Here is a 22754-nt window from a genome sequence, read left to right on the forward strand (position 1 = left end):
GAAGGTCTCTTTTAATGTACAACGACTCCAATGACTCAGAATAAACCATAGAAGTCCTCAATGGGGACTTTGACCTAAAACAAGATGACCCAAGCATGAAACCCATGCTTTAATAAGTCACAATAATAATAATAATAATAAAAATATCTTCTTCATTCTTTTGATAAGTACATTTCATTGTGACTCAAATACATTTATGAAGACCGAACCTAGTTACATATTTCAACACTCCTTCTTAACCAGGGAGGTATTCACAAGTAGAAGGAAGATCTCAGAACACATGAACCATGAAGAATTTAGGCACCACAATGCCATGGACTAGATTCCTGACCAGGGCAATCTATCCAAGATCCTCTAATAGTTTAGGCACCGCAATGCCATGGACTAGCTTCCTGACTAGGCAATCTATCCAAGGTGGGACTAAGATGGACTAAAGATCTTAGCCTCTCTAGGTACGAGACTTATTTACTAACCATCAACCCAAGGATCTAGGTTCGTATCCAAGGTCAGAGCTCCATGACCAATGCCACCCTCCCTACTTCGGGAACTAGACATCAACACAATTTGCTGGCTAGATGCCCTCCCACACATTGTGTCTTACACACAAAGCCTCAACACTCCTGATTATTCCAATCGGTAACAAATCCTTCCCGATCAAACAGATTGGTAGCAAATCTCTCCCAATCAAATTGATCGACAACCCTAAGCATGTAAAACATGCTATCAAACCTCCGAGAGATTTATCTGTACAAACACAACCCCAATTAGTAACAAACTTTCGAATTTACATAAATAGATACAAACCTCTGGGGTCTTTCAGACAACTAGATGTTGCTTCTCAATTTATCACAGTTGGATTTTCAAAGGAATCTTGATAGAAGATTCCTCAATCATACATTTTCCTTTCCTACTTTACATGCAACAACATATTCTACAAATAGATCCGACTTTTCTTATCTCAACAACCCCTCAAAATACATTTTTCACTTTTCTTCTCTCACTCATGACCTTCACTAAGATTTACGACTGTTAGTCCTGGTCTAGTGCATGACACATGAAGTAGAGAACCATATCCATCACTCCCTCTTAATCAAGGAGGATCTAATCATTCCTATATAAGAAATATACCTAAGCTCCCTCTTAACCTAGGGAGTTCCACTTCTTTTCTACGACATTGGAGAATCCTTCATGGCTTCCATCCTTCGTATCAGAGTTATCATGACCATCATGCTTTTACTTTACGAGCATCTTCACCATCTTGAAGATTCTGTACCTGCACTACTTAGATAGCAAGTACAACCAAATCTATAGAAGCATGAAGTTAACCATATCAAAATCATATAATAATGGAAGCATTCAACTTTATACATCAAATACCCAAACTTAGTTACAAACAAAAGACCCATACTCTTCAACTTCTTGCTAGGGTTTTTGTCATAAATGATAGATTATATCATGACTTTGACCATTTCATAACAACCTTCATTACATCTAGGGTTTCAATGTTTTTCTAGAGGTATGACATACCCTACTACAACATATTGCAAACCCTAGAAGCAATTCAAACAAGTATAGATCTACAATGTATCTAACAACTTTAGAATTCATATGTTGCTTACTACTAAGATTAAGTGCAAAACCCTAGATTTCATGAGTTTTAACAATCAATCACAGCTCAATTCAAAGTAACAACATGACTAGCTTCCACTAGGGTTTGTTGTAAACCCTAGATTTTACCCACATTGTAATTTCAGATTTTATCAACTTTTCATAAATCCCAGATTATCACATCGTCATCATATATCATAGATTTGAACTTCTACTGATGTTTAGTTACAAAACCCTAGAATTCACAAATACTATCATCCTAGAGAATCAAACTTTGACTAGCGCTTAGTTCCAAACCCTAGGACTCATGACCATCAGCAATTAGGTCAATACATATATCTAGGACTTCATCATCATGCACAAGCATATCATAACATGTGTTAGTCAAACCCAAAGACAAAAATATCAATAAAAGTTGGACATATAACAAGCTTGATTAGATTAGGGTTTGATCAGACAAACACACACATGCCAAGGATTTCATTCCTAGGACAATCTAAAATAAGGGTCTTTCTTATACACCCTACCAAACCCTAATGATCTAGGGTTTCAATACAAAACATAGCAAACCCTAAATTACCAATGCTTCAAAGGTTTGGGATTTCAGACACTACCATTTAACCCTAACAAGTTAGGGTTTCCATACCCATACCAAAACCCCAAACAATACATCATCAATGCATCAAACTATTTTCTTTTGACTTCAACAATAACCCTAAGTAGTTTAGGGTTTCACACATTATCATCAACATACCCTTAAGTTAAGGTTTTTTAGAAAGAACCTTTCTAGGGTTCCACAAGAGTAATCAAAGATACGAGGAGGGTAGATTTATCTAATGATGAATCACCCAATCAAGAATCTTTATGATTCAGGAGAGCTAGACACAATGATGTTAGTAATAGTTTATCAAGAATGAATATCATGAAGAGAGCAAAAACTTATAGTTTAAGACATACCTTTGTTTCTTAACAAACCTTGTAATTCCAGTGCTTTGTCTTGTGAAGCTTTCTTCCATGTTCCTTGTGTATTAGCAAGTCTTTTCTAAATAAGGAAAATATGAATATAAATGTGATTAGTATTTAATGCAAACAAACTTAGATAAGTAAGGAAAACTAAAAATGAAAAGGTAATAAGATACTTATCTTTGGAAGTTGTTAAGGGCTCCCTCCAAGCTTGAGGGATACTTATGCAAGTGATAGAGTCCCTAAGAATTCCTAGCAAATAGGTCCTTGACTTCGGGTCCTTCCATCATGTTCGTCTTTGGTGAAACTTCTTTGGCAAAGTTTGCTTGATCCTTGTCCCTTCTTTCTTAGCCCCTTAGACTTCTTCACTTTTCCTTTTATCATATCCAAGACGGTTAAAATTGGCAACTAGGGCCAAACTCCACATGGGTCATCTTATTTATGACAACTAATATTTTTCTTGGATTCCTCTCTCCGAGAGATGTAGGATTGATCTAAAGATCATCCGATTTTGACATGTACAAATGAAGTTATGAATTTATTTTGATTATGGTCAAATTGTCAAGGTCGGCCAGCAAACTTATGTAGGCTCAGAAGCCCAACAATCACGTCCATTCAGCCTCAACGTTGCATATAAATAGAAGGTGACTTAGCCTCATTTGGACACACTCATCTTCACACTTCTCTCTCTCTCTCCCCTCGTTGATTGGGTACGGATTTCTGGGCCTCTCTCTCTCCTCACGTTTGAAATTTCAGGCAGTCGAAATTTCAAGGGGCCGAATTTCTGGACAGTTTGACCAAGCATTGACCATCGGGCGTTGCCCTCCTTTGACTACGTTTTTGTGAGGGCTATCTCTGTTTGGGCAGGTCGCATTTCTGGGCATAGGAATTGAGGCTAAATGTTGACTGTTGACCAGCAGTGACTGCAACTAGGGCTGACCACAGGTGGGTTGTTTGACCAGACTTTGACTGGGTTGAATTTCACTGTTTTGAGGGTTGTTTTATCTTGCTGTTTGGTTGAAGCTAACTGAATTGTCGAGGGTTAAATCTACCCTGTTGACCAACGTTGACTTTTTTGGTTAGGGCTCTTTTGCTGTTGTTATAAATTATCAGATTTGTAAATTGTACTATCTCTCTCTGCTGAACTATTGAAGATTAAAAGAAGATTTGATTAAGGGTTTCGCCACATTGGGGTTTGTCCCTGGCTGGTGCCACATCTTGTGTCCTCTTGTCTTCTACTATTTATGTTTATGTTCTATTTGCATTTTACTATCATGTTGATGTGATTGCTAATCTGAATATTGATACTGGGCTAATAAAGAAATTGAAGTAAAATTGCTCTAAAGCATGGAACATACCATTGTTGTCTAAAATTAACATGGTATCAGTGGTGAGGTGAAGACAAAGCCCAATCAAGAGTGAAAGAGCAATCACCAAAGACAGTTGGACAAGTAAAAAAGGTTCAATGGGTTCCTCATCCTACTTCCCGGCTGAAGACAAGCTCCATGATAAATCTGACTGTCATGGATGGAAGATGTCTCTTGATTTGACCTTGGAAGAAAAAGAAGTGATGGACTATGTGCAAGGTAAAATCCCCGAACCTCCTTCAAATGCATCGGCTGCTTCGAAGACCAAGTACAATAGGGTTGAAGTCAAAGCAAAGAAGATTAGCAGGGATTCCATTGACAAGCATCTGGTAGTCTACATCTCCGAATTGAAGACCTCCAAGGAGATCTACGGCAGGTTGGTCGACATGTTCAAGGTTAGTAATGCTAATCAAATTCTATTTCTCAAGAATAAGTTGAAGGATATTAAGAAGGGCAAGGACGAGGATATTCAATCCTATTTCTTGAGGATTATTGAGATCAAGAATGATCTACTCTCGATTGGAGAAGTCATTCGTGACAAGGAACTTACTCTCACCACCCTTGGAGGACTCCCACCTGAGTGGTATGTATTTAGAACCATTGTCCTCAACAATGATCGAATTCCAGGGTTTGAAGAATTAATGTCGCGATGCATTCGATAAGAAACAAGAATGGTGGAGAAAGAAATGCCTTCTAATAGAAGCAACCCCACTACATTCTCCTCTCATGCCAAAAGGAAAAATAATGCAGGGTCTAATGGTCATTTCCATGGAAAGTCGAGATCTAAGGGAGGAAGGAAGGGTAGGTGTTTTGTTTGCAATATGTTTGGCCACTATGCAAGGGAGTGTCCAAATAGAAGGGACACACCGCATGATGATGATCACAATCATTCCAGGGGCAACTTCAACAATGATCAAAGGAATCGCAGGTCCAATGGCAAAGGAAAAAGGAATTTGAGACATCAAGGAAATGGTTGACCCTCCAAGAAATCAAGGAATTCCAGGTCTGAAGAATCAAATGCTGTTAACAATAAGCGAAAAGAGTACTATCTTATATCGACCCTCTCCATTGCCTCTTCTCTGGACACTTTGGGAAATTGGCTGATTTACAGTGGTGCCTCAAGGCACTTCACCTGATGCAAGGAAGCCCTCTCGAATCTGATAGAAAAGGAGACAAACTTGGAGATCATCCTTGGAGATGATGTCACCTATCCCGTGAAGGGAGTAGGAAATGTTACCCTTCAATTGAATCAAGGTAACACTATTCATTTGCAAGAAGTACTATATGTACTTGATCTCAAGAAGAACCTGGTGTCCATTTCAGGCATGGAGGACAGAGGATTCAAGGTGGCATTCATCGATGGAAAGGTACGTGTTTGGAAAAGAAATTTTAAAGATGCTTTTGCTCTTGGGTTCAGGGTTGACACTTTGTATCAAGTTGGAGGAAGTACATTGGGAGCCATGTCTTGCGACACATCTCTACAATTTGAACTATGCCACCGAAGGTTTTTCCATCTTCATTATAAGGCCCTACCGGATGTGAGACAAATGGTGACAGGTATAGTTGAGTTCAAAGTAGAGCATGAAGGTGTATGTTCGGGTTGTGCTGAAGGAAAACTTACAAGGGGACCATTCCCCTCAAGTAATAACAAGACCACAAATGTATTGCAATTGATCCACTCCGACATATCTAGTATGGTGCCTGTGAACTCTTTGGGAGGATGCTTATATTATCTCACTTTTACGGATGATTATTCTTGCAAGACCTGGATTTACTTCTTGAAGAAGAAGGATGAAGTGTTCACCTGGTACCAACCCTTCAAAGCCTTGATCCAAAACCAATCCGAGAAGAAAATCAAAATATTGAGGACTGATAATGGGATCGAGTACGAATCCAATGGATTCCAAGATTATTGCAGAGAAGTTGGCATTAAGAGGGAGACTACAATGCCATACATTGCTGAGAAAAATGGTATGGCTGAAGAAGAATCGCTCTATTGTAGAAGCAGTTTGTGCCATGCTTCATGATCAAGGCCTTTCGAAGTTCCTATGGGATGAAGCTGCAAATATCGCTATGTATGTTCAAAACCGATGCCCTCATCAAGCATTGGATTCCAAGGCTCCTGAAGAAATGTTCACTGGTAAGAAACCCAATGTATCTCATTTTAGAATTTTTGGAAGTCCCGTATATTTTCATGTGGTGAAAGAAAAAAGAAGCAAATTGGGTGCATATGGGAAGAAAGGAATCTTTGTGGGCTATAGTGAAAATTCTAAGGGATATAGAATTTATGTGGTTGGTCAAAAGGAAGTTGAGATAAGTCATGATATCACCTTCAACGAAGATATGGCCCTCAGGAAGATAAACAACCTTCCTATACTAAGGAAGGACAAAGAAGCTGACACCGAAAATCAGGGTGCAAAAGAAGGGGAAACGATCCCTGATGTTGATAAACCTATGGATCCTATTGATCCTCCTTCTCATGAGCCCTCCTCCTCCAAAAGGAGACCCTCGTGGCTTAGGGAGACTCTCGAAGATGCCGAGAGACACATTGCACCAAGGGGGACTTTTCGTGAAAGAAAAAAGCCAAACAGGGATCAAGGATATTTGACCGCCATGAGCACTATCATTGAAAATGAGCCTTCATCATTCGAAGAAGCCGTGAAGCATCCAATTATGAAGAGTGATGTCTGGAATGTGGTCCCTAGACCCTAGGACAAATCGGTTGTCACCTCTAAGTGGCTCTACGAAATCAAGCATGGAGCTGATGGAAGTGTAGACCCTCTCATTCACAAATGTAAGAGGGAGTTGGTGTCTGGATTTGAGATGAAGGACCTAGGACCGATGCATTATTTCATAGGGTTGGAGGTCTGGCAAAAGCCAGGTGAAATTTTCCTCTCTCAAGGAAAATATGTTGTGAAGATATTGGAAAGATTTGGGATGGTGGACTGCAAGCCTGTGACTACTCCGATGGAACTTAACTTTAAGAAGTTATGTGGTAGTGCTGCTGGACCTGAATTGAGAAATGCTTCTGAGTATCGTCAACTCATAGGAGCACTGATGTTCTTGGTGAACTCTTGTCCGGACATATGTTTTGCAGTTAACACATTGAGCCAATATATGGTTGAGCCTCATCATATACATTGGATTGGTGCCAAGAATCTTCTGAGATATCTTCAGGGCACAATCACTCATGGACTGAGATACACTGTCGAAGATGTGAGGCTGCATTGTTATTCTGATGCTAATTGGGCTGGCAGTGTGGTGGATCGCAAGAGCACTTCTGGATGTTGTTTTTTTTGGGTTCTGCTTCAATATCTTGGATATGCACGAAGTAGAAACCGATTGCCTTGAGCATCGTCGAGGCCAATACATAGCTACCAGTACGACCTCCTGTGAAGCTGTCTGGTTGAGAAATCTCTTCAGTGAGCTACTTGGACATGCGCTGGATACCACTGTGATCCTCTGCGACAACCAAAGTGAGATCCAAGCATATAGATATCAAGTACCACTTTATCTGGGATATGGTACAATGAGGAGCAATAAGGCTCCATCACATTGAGATTGATGAGCAAGTTGCCGATATTCTGACAAAGCCCCTGGGGAAGGTCAAGTTCTTGGCCTTCTGAGAACGATTTGGAGTCGTGGAGAGACCCTCTAATGAGGGTCCTGTATGAGATGGACATTGAGCTCTAGGAGCTCTGGGGGGCTTGGGGTACTTCTTGGAGCAATGAGCAACCATAGGGTGAGTGGTTCAACATTCCCCTAGTGGTTTGTTGTGTACAGAGTGAGTGGTTCAGCCTTCCCCTGCGATACCCCTTGGCGACATGTAGGCAGGATGAGTGTTTCATCCTTCTCCTGTTGAGACATCCTACCCATACAGTCTGGGACTCATGGGAAGTACCCCTCATCTAGCCAATGAGTAGGGAAATGAGGATAGGGACCATAGTACTACCGATGGATGCATCGTGTACTACCGTACTCCCTATGCTAGGATGACCAATATTGATCTGGGATCACTTGGAACTGACTTTGGGTCAGTAAGAGTGGTATGAGACACTCTCTTGATTGGAACTGACTTCGGGTCAGTAAGAGTGGTATGAGACACTCTCTTTTGATTGGAATTGACTTCGGGTCAATAAGAGTGGTATGACACACTCTCCTTTGATTGGAACCGACTTCGGGTCAGTAGAGAATGGTATGATACGTTCTTGATTACTTCTTCTTCTTCATAGTTCAGTAGAGCAAAGTAGTGCATTGATGGTAGAGATAGTACAGATTGGCAGATGGATTAACAGATGGAGTTCTGCCTAGTTGAGAGGGAGTGTTAAAATTGGGAACTAAGGCCAAACTCCACATCGGTCATCTTTTTTATGACAGCTGATATTTTTTTGGATTTGTCTCTCCGAGAGGTGTAGGATTGATCTAAAGATCATTCGATTCTGACATGTACAAATGAAGTTATGAATTTATTTTGATTATGGTCAAATTGTCAAGGTCGACCAACAAACTTATGTAGGCTCAGAAGCCCAACAGTCACGTCTATTCATCCTCAACATTGCATATAAATAGAAGGTGACTTAGCCTCATTTGGACACACTCATCTTCACACTTCTCTCTCTCTTCTCATTGATTGGGTATGGATTTCTGGGCCTTTCTCTCTCCTCACATTTGAAATTTCAGGAGGTCGAAATTTTAGGAGACCGAATTTTTGGACAGTGTAACCAAGCATTGACCAGCATGCGTTGACCTCCTTTGACTACGTTTTTGTGAGGGCTATCTCTATTTGGGCAGGTCGCATTTATGGGCACAAACGTAGAGGCTAAACGTTGATTGTTGACCAACGTTGACTGCAGCTAGGGCTGATCACAGGTGGGTTGTTTGACCAGACTTTAACTGGGCTGAATTTGACTGTTTTGAGGGTTGTTTTATCTTGCTGTTTGGAGGTTGAAAGTGACTAAAGTTGATCGAATTGCCGAGGGTCAAATCTGCCCTGTTGACCAACGTTGACTTTTCTGGTTAGGGCTCTTTTGCTGCTGTTATAAATGATCAAATTTGTAAATTGTACTATCTCTCTCTGTTGAACTATTGAAGACTAAAAGAAGATTTGATCAAGGGTTTCCCCACATTGGAGTTTGTCCCTGGCTGGTGCCACATCTTGTGTCTTGTTGTGTTGGCTTGTCTTCTACTGTTTATGTTTATGTTCTATCTGTGTTTTACTATCATGTTGATGTGATTGCTAATCTGAATATTGATACTAGGCTAATAAAGAAATTGAAGTAAAATTGCTCTAAAGTATAGAACGTACCATTGTTGTCTAAAATTAACAAAGACTTTATTCTTTTCGAGGATGAGATCTGTCCTCTTCTTCCAAGCATTGTAATTGGATGCTCCTTCCAATTTGTTCTCTCCCTTTAGTGTGTTAGGCATTGTCCTTGAAGATAGTAAGCTTCTTTCCTTATAAGGTCTCCTTATATGATCCTTTAATCAACTTCTAGAGGTTCCTTAGATTCCTTTCAATAGATCCTTAAACTATCTTTTTCCTCCTTCTTCACCTTAGCTCCATTCTCCAGCTTCAATGATGTTGATCCCAGGCCTCTAATAGCATAGCTTTTGTTGTCTCCCAATTCCACTGTATAAGAAGATGATTCCTTTGATAGAGTGTGAAGTTGTTTACTCTTCCCTGTCATATGCCTAGATGCTTCACTGTCAATAATCCATGCATTATCATCATTAAGTGAACCTGTAAGTGCAGCTAAGAACCCTTGACTTTTGACTTTGTTGAATAAGTAATAGAAGATCTTCTTGATACAACTTCCTGCAGTATTGAATCCCATTCTTATCATAGAGGGAGTAATCGTTTTCCTTCAAGCCAACGAAGTGATCTTCAATCTTCTTTGACCTTAGCTCTGATACCATGTTGAGGAATCAATGCTAGTAGAATTAGGGTTAGATTTCTCTTTCTTGATAATTACTTGTGGGTTATGTTGGTTTCTTTTACGTCATTGTTATATTGTCTTTCATCAAGCAATTACCATATTTTGTGTGTGCATGAAGATCACAAAAACACAAGACACAAGATGTAGTCCGTCTGCTAGGGGAAAACCCCTATCTAGGGGAAAAACCAGCCAACAATTCTTCCTTCAATAGTTTCTTGAGATAATACAAGACTCTTGACCTAGACAAAGACTTCCTCCACACCAAGTCAGAGCTCAATCCTTCTTGCAGATGTTAACCCTTCAATAGCAACGTCAACCTAGCAACGTCAACTTGTTGTAGCAGCTTCGACCCAACAATTGGTAGCAACAGTAGTAGCAACAACTTTGACTAGACAAAGAAAAACTTCGATCTTGCTAGATACTCATCCTAAGTGGGGGATAGAGGGCCCAAAATTTCGATCTTGATGACTTATTGCCTCCAAAATTTTGCACTCTTTTACAACCCCTTTCCAGTTCTTCTTCAACTTCACATTTCCTCAGCTTCCATCTTTAGGGTATTGAACTATGTGAGAGAGAGAGAGTGAATTGCTCCAAATGAATTCAAACTGCGTTGTATATATAGCCTTTCAGTGAGGTCGAATTACCCTTATTGAGGCCGACTTGGTGTGGAGGAGACTAAATTCATTTTTGACTCAAAAATAATTCTTTTTACATAATTCGAAAGCCCAAGAAGGGTCTCTTTTAATGTACAATGACTCTAATGACAAAATAAATCCTAGAAGTCCTCAATGGGGACTTTGACCTAAAACAAGATGACCCAAGCATGAAACCCATGCTTTAATAAGTCATAATAATAATAATAATAATAATATTTTCTTCATTCTTTTGATAAGTACATTTCATTGTGACTCAAATACATTTATGAAGATCGAGCCTAGTTACATATTTCAACATGTGTATCATCTACTGTGGTTCCTATTTTTTATTTTAACAATAACAATCATAATTTTATTAAAGAAAAAGATGGGGCCTATGGCCATACTTGTACAACCTTAATATAATGAACATAGGGGAAAGTTTGCCTCCAAAACTCTTGCCCTTTGATTCTTAGAACAAGGTGGATTGAAAGGGAATTTTTTTTTTTTTTAATTTGAAATCTATAATTTATTAAATTTGAGCTTTTTGCCTTGAATGACATTAGGACTTGAATATTGTCTAACCAATTTGCTCCATTGGAAATGCAATGGTAGAACATACCTAATTTTCAGATGGGTCATGAAGAGAATATCCTAATTTGGAACACCTTGTTTTGTCTAGAACTATGCAAAGGTATTATTAATTTAGACTAATAGAGCTATGCAAAGCTATTATTTTTGTGAGCTGGAATGGAGAGAAATTGATACCACAGGAACAATAATCCTGTTTTGTCACGAGGTTGTTTCCATATTTCCATGACTTTGCAACATCTATCAGAAGGAATGTGTATCATCTACAGTGGTTCATGTTTTTATTTCAACGACAACAATCATAATTTTATTAAAGAAAAAGATGGGGACTATGGCCATACTTGTACAACCTGATATAATGAACATAGGGGAGAGATTGCCTCCAAAACTCTTGGCCTTCGATTCTTAGAACAAGGTGGATTGAAAGGGAAACACATTTTTTCTTTTAATCTAATTTATTAAATTTGAGCTTCTTGCCTTGAATGACATTAGGGCTTGAATATTGTCTAACAAATTTGCTCCATTGGAAATGCAATGATAGAACATACCTAGTTTTCAGATGGGCCTTGAAGAAAATATCGTAATTTGGCAAGTGAGAATTGGGAGTATATCACTTTGTTTTATCTAGAACTATGCAAAGGTATTATTTAGACGAATAGAACTATGCAAAGGTATTATCAATTTAGACTAATAGAACTATGCAAAGGTATTATCAATTTAGACTAATAGAACTATGCAAAGGCATTATTTTGTGAGCTGGAATGGAGAGAAATTGATGCCAGAACAATAGTCTTGTTTTCTCATGGTGGCCTTCTATCGTCTTGATGATGTTTTCCATATGACCATGACCTTGCAACATCTATCAGAAGGAATGTGTATCATCTACAGTGGTTCCTGTTTTTATATTAACAATAACAATCATAATTTTATTAAAGAAAAAGCTGGGGCCTATGGTCATACTTGTACAACCTGATATAATGAACATAGGGGAGAGATTTCCTCCAAAATTCTTGGTCTTCAATTCTTAGAACAAAGTGGATTGAAAGGGAAACACTTTTTTTTTTTTAATTTATTAAATTTGAGCTTCTTGCTTTTAAAGGACATTAGGACTTGATGTAAGAACCGAAAAACAGATGCAAATACAGTAAAGGAGTTTATATCATGAACCTGTAATTAATTTTCTGAAAACTTACAAAATTATCCAACAGAACTGCTGAGGTACCTACCTGTGTGCCTGCGGTTGAAGATGCCTCCGGCTACCTTGCTTCGGTTACCAAAAGACCAAATCCACCCAGCCAAACTAAGTAGAACCTGGCTGCTCAATCCAGTAAGCTTCTTAGTTGAAGCAGACTGTTCCCTCCATGCCCAGAAACTCAGAACAATTCAGGCTCTTCCTGTGGATAATTTCAGTTTATCACGTTCTTCTTCCTTTAGTTTTCCTTTCCTCTGTGCTTTTCCTCTGTTACACCCCGTCCCCCATAAACTTCTACTTGGTGGCCTTTATCTGGTTTCTTGGCGGTGGCTGCTCTTCCACCAGCAGGCCACCACTTAATCCCCTGGTGACACCCTCCCATGTCACGTATCACCTTCTCTATCTCATTTTATGGTCACGTATATATATATATATATATATATATATATATATGATTTATTAAATGGCATTTCTTTATGTTTTATTAAAGTACTTTTAAATATTAAAATTATAACATTATTTTAAGTACCATTTTAATTAATTTCTTATATATATTTTTAATCATTTTATTAATTTATTAATATAATTTTATTAATAATTTGAGAATCGAGATATATAATTTATTAGCCCTCTTTTAGTATTTACTCATTAATCATAATACATTAAGCAGTATGGGCGTTGATGGGTGAGTAGAACCTCTGTTCGAAGAAGTGTCATGATATTTAATACCTATAGTTAATTTCATATATAAATACTAGTGCGGTGTATGCGGCACATGCATATGTAGTTATCATACACATGCATCGTATGCCTGCTATTATTCTCGCGTTCTCTATATTTATAGATAGGTCGTTACACTTGAATATTGTCTAACAAATTTTCTCCATTGGAAATGCAATGGTAGGACAAACCTAATTTTCAAATGGGCCTTGAAGAGAATATCCTAATTTGGAAAATGAGAATTGGGAGTATGTCGCTTTGTTTTGTCTAGCTTTGCTTCCACATGTTTCGTTTATGGATTTACATTCTTTTATAATAAATGGAGAGCTAAGCATTTGTTCAACACCGCCCCCATAAGATAGGGTCCGAGGCTTTATCGTCATGATGATGTTTTCCATATGACCATGACCTTGCAACATCTATCGGAAGGAATGTGTATCATCTACAGTGGTTCCTGTTTTTATTTTAAAAATAACAATCATAATTTTATTAAAGAAAAAGATGGGGCCTATGGCCATACTTGTACAACCTGATATAATGAACATAGGGGAGAGATTGCCTCTAAAATTCTTGGTCTTCAATTCTTAGAACAAAGTGGATTGAAAGGGAAACACTTTTTTTTTTTTAATTTATAAAATTTGAGCTTCTTGCTTTAAAGGACATTAGGACTTGAATATTGTCTAAGAAATTTGCTCCATTGGAAATGCAATGGTAGGACATACCTAATTTTCAGATGGGCGTTGAAGAGAATATCCTAATTTGGAAAGTGAGAATTGGGAGTATATCGCTTTGTTTTGTCTAGCTTTGCTTCCACATGTTTCTTTTATGGATTTACATTCTTTTATAATCAATGGAGAGCTAAGCATTTGTTCAACACCGCCCCCATAAGATAGGGTCCGAGGCTTTATCTGTGCTTGGCTTGAAGAGTCTTTCCCCTACTTCTTCATGCAATGGCCATTCTAGATCTGATTTCCTTTGCTTACATGTTCTCATTCTCCTCGATGTAGTTTTATGGAATCTCATCTTCTGTAATTTTTCTTGGTTCCTTCTCACTTAATACCTTTGTAGCGGCTCTATCTGGATTCTGATGGAGTAGCTGCTACTGTTTTTTATTAGGTGGGTTAAGCTATTGGTTTCCCATTCTTCTTCTATTAACCACTTGCATTGATTATCTAGATGACTAGACTGATGGAGAAGGCCCTTTCTTGCAATCTTTGCCAAAGTGGACATACTTATGGTAGAGGTTGCACTAGAATGAAATCTACTTCTAGTTCAACTATAGAAGCCCTATCCTGAGATCTACTTTTGCACAAAATTTTGAATAGGAGCATTAGTGAGCCCTTCATAACGACATTGTCCAAGACTTTCCAACATTGTTTCCTATAACTTGAAAGGTTGGTTTGTCCTAGACGATGAGCAACAAACTTAGGAGTCAAAGCAACACTAGTATTTTCTGGGAATGTTTCCCTTTGGGTTAAAATCATGTGTCTATTGATTCACATATAACCCTCTAAAACCTAGGAAATAAAGGCCACTTCTAAAGGCCAAGTCTCTTCTCTTTTAGTTGGAACAGGAAGGCAATGTAACCCTATCTACTAAGGAAGAATTTTATTCACCCTTGCATCAAAGGAACCCAAAGTTCTCCCAGCTAGGGCTCTAAAACCCCATGGGTCAGCCAATTGTCCCATGAACTTACCAATCAATGCTCTCAAAGTAAAGGAGAGCCTTTTTCCCAGGAGACAGAGTGGTGGTTTTCATGTGTCCATTGATTCAAATATAAACCTCTAAAGCCTAGGAAATAAAGGCCACTTCTAAGGGTCAAGTCTCTTTTCTTTTAGTTGGAACAGGAAGGCAATGTAACCCTATCTACTAAGGAAGAATTTTATTGACCCTTGCATCAAAGGAACCCAAAGTTCTCCCAGCCCTAGGGCTCCAAAACCCCTCAAAGAAAAGGAGAGCCTTTTTCCCAGGAGACAGAGTGGTGGTTTTCATCTCCAAAACTGCTGAGAGGTTCTTCACAAAGCGTTTGGCTTCTAACTTAGAGCAAGATTCATGCTTAGATGCCTTTTCAACCAGAGCTTAGAATTCTGTGGCTTTTTGTTTTATAATGCCCCTTAGTATGTGCATCAATAAGAGAATTCTCATGGTCAACATTATATATATCGACTTGAATTTATTTGAAACCCATTGTACCAGCACTGAGAACCATAAATTGACAACTAAATTTAGGGAAGAGGAAGCCCCAAACACATGATATATCTGTTATGCTCCTGTGACCCTGTCAACAATTGTCTCACACAATAAATTTCTTTATGCATGTGTTGCTGGTTCATTTGGGTTCTAAATGATAGATACACACATCAACATATCATTTAGGCCCCTGATCCTTTTTCAACTTTGGATGCATATTTTTCTATGTAATTATGACCATACATTTGGAAAGAATCGTCTGCTAGTCTATATTAGCCTGCCACAACATGATTGTTTCACTAATATATGTATTCAATCCAATGTTATCACTTATCAGAACCGGACCAGTCATTGAACCGGTAGACCCCTTGGACTGGGAACTGGTCAGAACTGGACAGAAACCAGTAAAAAAATTGGACCAAGAAACCGGTCAACCAAAAATACATAAAATATTCAAATTTTAAAGAAAACCACATATATTCATGTGCATCCATATGAATCCAAACCATTTATACACATAACCAAAATTTCTCATTTCTAGAGCATGTAAGGGTGCACATAATGGGTACATTTTTAGTAGGATCATGATAGAGAAGTTCAACAAACAATGCCACTAACATCAAGATACATGGAGGGATTGGTGCTCTTGATTAAATGCTAGTTTGATACCCTCATACATGACAAAATCCAATGGAAAGATTGCAACCCCCCAATCCTGAAATCCTGAAAAACTGTTAAGTCTGCTAGAGTTTGTTTGGGATCTAAAATTCTACTTTCTCCATACGAAATCCCATGAGGTCAGAACCACTCTCAAACTTCTTGAGTAATTTCATGGTAATGTTAAAAATTTAAGTAAAAACACTTTTACTTTAAGAATTGAAAATTACCATGAATTGCATAGCAATAGTAGGGCCATAGGCTTGGATATTAGGCACATATTGGTGGCTAGTGCCAATCCAAGGCCAAAATAAAAAGACAAAAAACCAAAATAGGCCCCACTTGCTACATTCTACGCGCTTCATTGAACCTGTACTGAACTGGCCTGTTTGGTACCAAACCAGCCAAAACCAGTTCAAATCACCAGTCCAAACCTGTTTTTGGTTCAAAATGGTCGGACCGGCCGGTTCAGACCAGTTCGGTCCAGTCCTGATAACACTGATTCAATATTTTGTCATCATTCCACCTAAGTTCACACCTTTCTGCTCTGTTTTCATTTGGTATAAGTTTTGACACATCACATAGTTCCATGGTGCCTTGTATCAAGTTATCATAGTTCCATGGTGCCTTGTATCAAGTTATCAACTGAACAATTTTCCATCTTCCCTTGAAAGGCAAGACCTTTCACATGCTCAAATGCAATTAAGAAGTTTTATAATCTCATTTTTATCTGTTTGAAAAAAGTGTTGTGTCCCCTTATAGCATGCTCACCATCTTCCCGTCTAACCTGAATAATTTTTTGATGATGATTACCTGGATTTAAGCATGTACGCATCCTATCAAAACATTCTTAATCACATATTAACTCGAACATCATCATCTGAGTGTTCATATCAGGAGCTTCTTTTAACCATAAAGTCAATGCACATGCAAATTGTAATTTAATTTTAGTGCTTCCAGTTGAAAATATAATTGAATACACGTTAATTATTTTTGGGCAAATCAAAGGCTAGCCTGTCTAAGGTTATATATGTTCCATTATATTCCTGCTCCTGCTCCTGGCATATTGCATCACTGGCGGCATAGGATTCTAATGTGATTATACCATAGTATCTTTACTTGGATGCTGGAGGAAACAATGATAATCGCTGACATTTAACTACTTTCTTTATTATTAAATGTTATTTTATTGAACTCTATAAATTTGTTGATGTCAGCATGATGTGAATGAATGAATTAAGAGTTGAAATCTCTTCCATACTGGGCTGTATACAGCACTTTTTGACACAGTTTAGCATGGAACTTGAAATAAATTCAGGATATTTTTGGTGATATTTCCTTGGGGTTTAGAATATGGGGTTGATCACTTATGTGGAAACAGTTAATTTTTTTATTATCTATTTTCATTGTCTTTCAGGCCAAGAAGGTCAATTGGATTTATAAATAAAAGAGTACTTTTTTTCGTTGTTAGTGGTCACATTAAGTGATCCTTAATTGTAGTGTTCCGTTATTGATCTAAACTTCTTAAGATTTCACTGTTGGTAACAACTATTCTAGAGAGTTGCCCTCGGGTGTCTGAAATGTGTTAATGTTACCATAGACAGGGCATCTCATTTAATAATATTTGGTGTTCCACGGGAGGCTTAAAGCAGGGGGGTCTGGGGGTCTTGGATAATATTGGAGGAATTATAATGGTACTTGGTTTTAACCAGTGTCATAGGGTTTTAAAGAAAGTCAGATTGCAGTCACATAAAGTGGACTAGCTATTCTCAGTTAGTATGGTTTCACAATTATAGGACTAGAAACCCCCATCGCAAAAATTCCTAACCTATTTATGTGGCTAATGAGTAAATTTTGAGTTCTTTAATCGCATGGGATTTCAATCCATTTTAGATGGTAATGCAAATTTATCAAATCTGGTATCCACTGAAAGAAAACTCTAGCCCCCCAGTCCCTTGAAGTTGGATCTATTTTCATGGTTGTGCTCTTATCATGCGGTACTTGTTAAATATTTTTATCAGCGAATTTCTGCAATTCACTTGTGATTTCCTTGATAAATGAGTATAATAGCTAAAGATGGGTGAATTTGTGGTATTTTGTCAGGGGAACGCAGCAACCAACACAACAACCTGCTCCAAATATTCCAGCTCAGTCATCGTATCAACCTTCAGCATCAACTCCATCTTCAAGTTCAGTTCACCCTTCAACTCCAACTAATCCATCATCAACTGGGCTTGCACCGCACACAAGGCCAGCCATTGCTGGAAGTTCCACTGTGGAGTCACGTCCTCAATCACCATCTTATTCCCAGCCATCTCCAGCTGCTGGTGCAAGTATAATTCCTCTGTTGAGAGACAAAAGGTGAGTGATCCAAACAGAGACCTCGGTGTGGAATGACAGTTGCTATAATTTATTTTTGCATATTTTTTTGCTTTTTTCAAATACCAGGCAGTTTATTCCTGTTCGACGAATTTGAATGTGGTGGCAAATAAGTTTGATCCAATGACAATACGAACTGGTTGTGTTCTTCTAACATGTCTTTTTATATTCATGATCTTGTCCTATATTAAATCTGTTTTGACTGTTTTACCCTTGTCTCACCTTCTGGTAAAAGCAGCAGTAGTAGTGTTTGATTGGTCTTTGTTCTAGGTATTGTTGACTATTTGATTTTCTGTCGTTATAAAATCAAGACACATTTATTTGCGAAAGTGATATTTTATTTTTGTGATATGGAGCTGCCATAGAAAAGGAATCTCTTCATATGTAACAGAAATTGTGAATTATAGCTTAGTGTAGTGTAGATTAATTTAGAACAAGTACCAAATAAATAATGGAGTTCAAAATAGTTCAAGCAACATCTTGTATTTTCCAAAGAAAAAAATCAGATATTTGCTTTCTCAAGCGTGAAATCAAAATATATATATGAATTCAAAATAGTTAAATCATCATTTTTTTTTGTTCCAATGAAAAAATTCATATATTTGCTATTTCGAGTGTGAAATCAAAATATACATGTGAGAGCCTGGAAGCTCATTTTCAAGATCCAAAATGATCTGGAAACCAAAAACTTGACCTTGGAATACAAATTTATCAAACAAAAACTGTTAGTCTTCCTTCAGTCATAACTTTCCATGCAACATACATAAAAGGCTCACTTCAGCCAAGGCTCCCAGATCTTTCCACAAAACAAGACCAATGCCCACAGAAATCAAAAGCATAGTTTTAAAAACCAGCCAGTTCGAACTGGTAACTGGTGAAACTGGTCGGTTGGGTCCCTGCCTACTTCAAACTAGTAGAAAAATCTTGTTCATGGTCTGCTTGATACCGTTTAGGTACCAAACTAGCCAGTTTGGTACCTAAACAGTACCAACTGGCATGAACTGGCCTGTTCTGACATAAACTGGACCAGTCAGCTCCAGGATGCCTGTGCTGTAGTGGTTTCTGAGGAAACCAAGGGCTGTTTCCCTCCAAAAAAGCCCCCGTTTTAACTTTTAAAATCAGCCCTCCCCTCTGATTTGCCTCACACCTCTGATTTGGAGTTTTTGTGAGCATCATTGTGAGCTTGGAGAGTTTTGATTCAATTTCAGAATGAGTGGAGGCAACTCAACCAGCTGAGTATGATCCTAATTTTGATATTGATTCCATGGAGTTGGTTGGGGGAGGGGGGAAGGGGTTGGGGGGAAGGGGGGCTTGATCCCATTGCAGATCTGATAGTGGAACCAGAAGCTGAAGGAAGTGAACCACCAAGCATGGTACATGGAAGCACTAGTCGTGCAGCTTGTGCTGCTTGACCAACTTCTGCTTCCGCGAGGTCTAGTTTTGCTGCTGCCGCTGCTACTACTGAGGTTGCAGTGGAGTTTGAGGGGTCCTTAGACTCTGAGACAGCTGATGTTTATGTAGCTCCTAGTGGTGATCCCACGTCTAGTAGTGGTGATGATTTTGATGAGTGATCACGCTGATCAGTGATTTGTAGTAGGGCAGTGGCCTAGTAGATTGTGCATTGTGTTTGGACTCTGGAGGCCATTTAGAGCTTCATTGATTATGTATCTTGTTGATAATATCTATTACACTCAGTGCCATTATGAATATGTAACCTTACATTGTAAATAGATGAGCAAACTTTCCATACTTCGTCTCTAATGGTTTGGAATGATGGTTTGAAATCTTAGCAATAATATTTTTCATTAAAAATTAATTATTTCATATATATTTTGAAAGACTGGTTCATTGAATCCTGTGTGGTCCGGTTTGAAACACAGTTTGATGGGGAGACCAGTTCAAAATCTGGTTCCGTTTGTAAAACTATGATCAAAATAGAGGTTGTGAAATTTCAGGGCACCTAGCCGCCTCCCTTCAATCCTGAATAAGCAGCAAACCTTCCTGAAGAAATGAACCCTCCTTTGAAAGAGCATCCGCTTGTTTGATGAACTCTCTATATGTATGTTTAACAGAAAGACATGAACCCATTCCCAGCCTCGAGAATTTTCCGGAGAAAGGTTTCTAAGACCAAGTTAGAGACTTGGCATTTCTTATTGGACCAGTCAACCACAAATTGCCCAGGACTTGGCGTGATCTTATACCTTTTGTCATTAAAAACTTTAATAATATCTGTAATTAGAATAGTCCATCGTTGGAGTTTGTTCCTTGCCCAGCACCAATCTACGGTGTATAGTAATGTGATGGGGCAAGAAACAGAATAGCTCCAGCCCCGCATAAGCCCAGGGTAACTTGGTTAGCACCATCAAAAAACACCTATGGCTCCTGTGGGTTAATGGAAGGTTCTTTTAAGATATAAACAGGACTGTGAATATTCATTTTAAATCCTTCTTTGAAAGATGTTTTAATTTCAAGTGCCACAACTAAGAAATCCCACCCTGCTCCTTGGAAAATTTTCCTGTTCTTAACTTCGATCAACATATTTAGTACCTGACCCTTTGCATTTTGCCATGAGCAGACACTATTAGTTGCTCTTTGAAGGTAGTGGAGTGACAATCCCATTTATTCCAATGGTTATGAATTATAAATGGCGTTATATGCTAGTAACATGAGAGCAAATTGAAAGTCACTTGAAAAGTGTTGAAACCAAGAGCTTTAAAATTTATCACTTATAATTTGAGGTGTAAAAGGTCTTCTCGTAGAAGTCATCATGTTGAATGTAGGGGGCTTCAACTTTTAACTTATGGTTTGTGCTATTTGTCTTCCACATCATGATTTAGTTACATGGTGAAGGCAATTGATCTCCTGAAAATGCCAGGATATAAGTTATAACTGAAGATTGAATTACATGATTTCATTCAGGTTTTAGTCATTTATGTTTTGTCTGACGGTTTTTGATAAAAAAATGATGTGTTTGTTATCTGGAATCTGTGCCCCCTTTGGGATGTAAGGGGACGTGGATGATTTATTTTCTTAAAGCAGCAAATATTTTGTTGGTTTACATTGTGAATGGCATGCAATCTTCTGTGTTTTCAGTGTCGATGAACTGAGGAAGATTTTGTCAGATAAAAAAGTCTACAATGAAGTTTTTCATTCAATTGACCAAGTCAAGGACCAGAAAGCTGTAAGATTTTTGAAGCATGATTTTGTAATCAGTAGATTAGATTGGTGCTATCATTCACAGACTGCCGCAATTTCCTCTTTACATGCAATTGCGTAAAAGTCAAAAGTAGAATTTTGTTACAATCTTGTATATTCAATAGATTAATTATTTTTGATCTCTAGTCTGTTTCTTGCGAAAAAACTAAGTTATTTCTGTGAATCAATTTTCCAGTTACATGCTGAGCTTCGGAGGGAGACAAGGCAACTCGCAAGTAATCTTTCTGTCTTTTCTATCCTGAGATGTACCTTTTCTTTTTGGTCTTTCATAGAAAGGATACATGATAAAGGCATCTATGATTGCTAGTAGTAGAGAGGAATTCATAGAATGGTGATTTTATATGAGTCGGAGACGGCAAAGTTAGTGTTGGGATGCGGGATGCCCCTTTTACTGCATTAAAAAAAAAGTATTATTATTTTGAAAGTGACGTCTCGCATTTTGCTTGATTTTCCAGGGAAAAATCTGGAAAAAGAGAACCAAATGCTGGAACTAAAAAACCAGGTGGGGAGTTATAAGTGGTCAAAGTAGGCACATTTATAACAGTGAATATCGATATATTCTAATATTATTTATGACGTGAGTGCAGTGCACAGTTATAAGAACAACAGAGCTGGCAACAGCTGAGGAAAAGTTCCATGTGCTTGACAAGAGAGTAAGGGAGGCTATGAGCTTTCTTGCACCTGGAGTGCTACTTGAAAGGCTTCAAGGCAAGTTAGAGGGTTCTATGTTTAGTTATCTAGCTCAAAATTATATATCAGTTGTTCTAGTATAAAACGCTTCTCGGATGTTTGATAGCCTTATAACTTGCATTATCTTGTTGCAGAGGCAGCTAAAGCTGCTGAGAAAGAATCAGACGATTTACATCAAGAGCTTAGTGATAGAAAGATAGAGTTGATTGACTTTATCCAAAAATACAAAAAGCTTCGCACAATTTATCACAGGCGAACATTGCTATATTTAGCAGCAAAACACCATGTCCAAGCTAATTCTGCAGTAAAATGAGGACATCGTTGTAAAGTGCTTAGAGAAAATTTGTGTGTGCTATAAGTGTAATTGTAAAAAATCAATTTACATGCAAGTGCGAGCTACAGGTTGCCCTACAGGATAGATGCAGTTTCATCGGGAAGCTAGGTCCTAGATAAATATATATGCCATTTTTTCAATTTTTTGGGGCAAACATCAGTTGCAATTCTTGGAATATGTAATTCTTTATACAATAATTTATGTCTCTCAATATGTAATACATGAGAATGTTGTACATGCATCTTAACATGTTATTAACAATCACGATTTACTCAA

The 22754-nt window shown here is 38.1% G+C and overlaps 1 protein-coding gene across 1 annotated transcript in view; it reads left to right on the plus strand.

The window, feature by feature from the left end:
• The window catches only part of LOC149186658 (vacuolar protein-sorting-associated protein 37 homolog 1-like), a 47590-nt gene extending 24836 nt beyond the window's left edge, over window positions 1–22754 (plus strand). Inside the window, exons 2-7 of the mRNA XM_089411085.1 lie at window positions 17963–18220; window positions 21332–21419; window positions 21630–21669; window positions 21910–21956; window positions 22042–22162; window positions 22279–22754. Of these exons, the coding sequence (XP_089267211.1) occupies window positions 17963–18220; window positions 21332–21419; window positions 21630–21669; window positions 21910–21956; window positions 22042–22162; window positions 22279–22457 (733 nt within the window). The 3' untranslated portion in view covers window positions 22458–22754. The remainder of the gene's footprint in view (window positions 1–17962; window positions 18221–21331; window positions 21420–21629; window positions 21670–21909; window positions 21957–22041; window positions 22163–22278) is intronic.

The sequence above is a fragment of the Pinus tabuliformis genome, chromosome 3_1 (assembly GCF_031772625.1).
Source record: "Pinus tabuliformis cultivar Carrire ecotype Pingquan chromosome 3_1, CPIR1, whole genome shotgun sequence".
NCBI lineage: Eukaryota > Viridiplantae > Streptophyta > Pinopsida > Pinales > Pinaceae > Pinus > Pinus tabuliformis.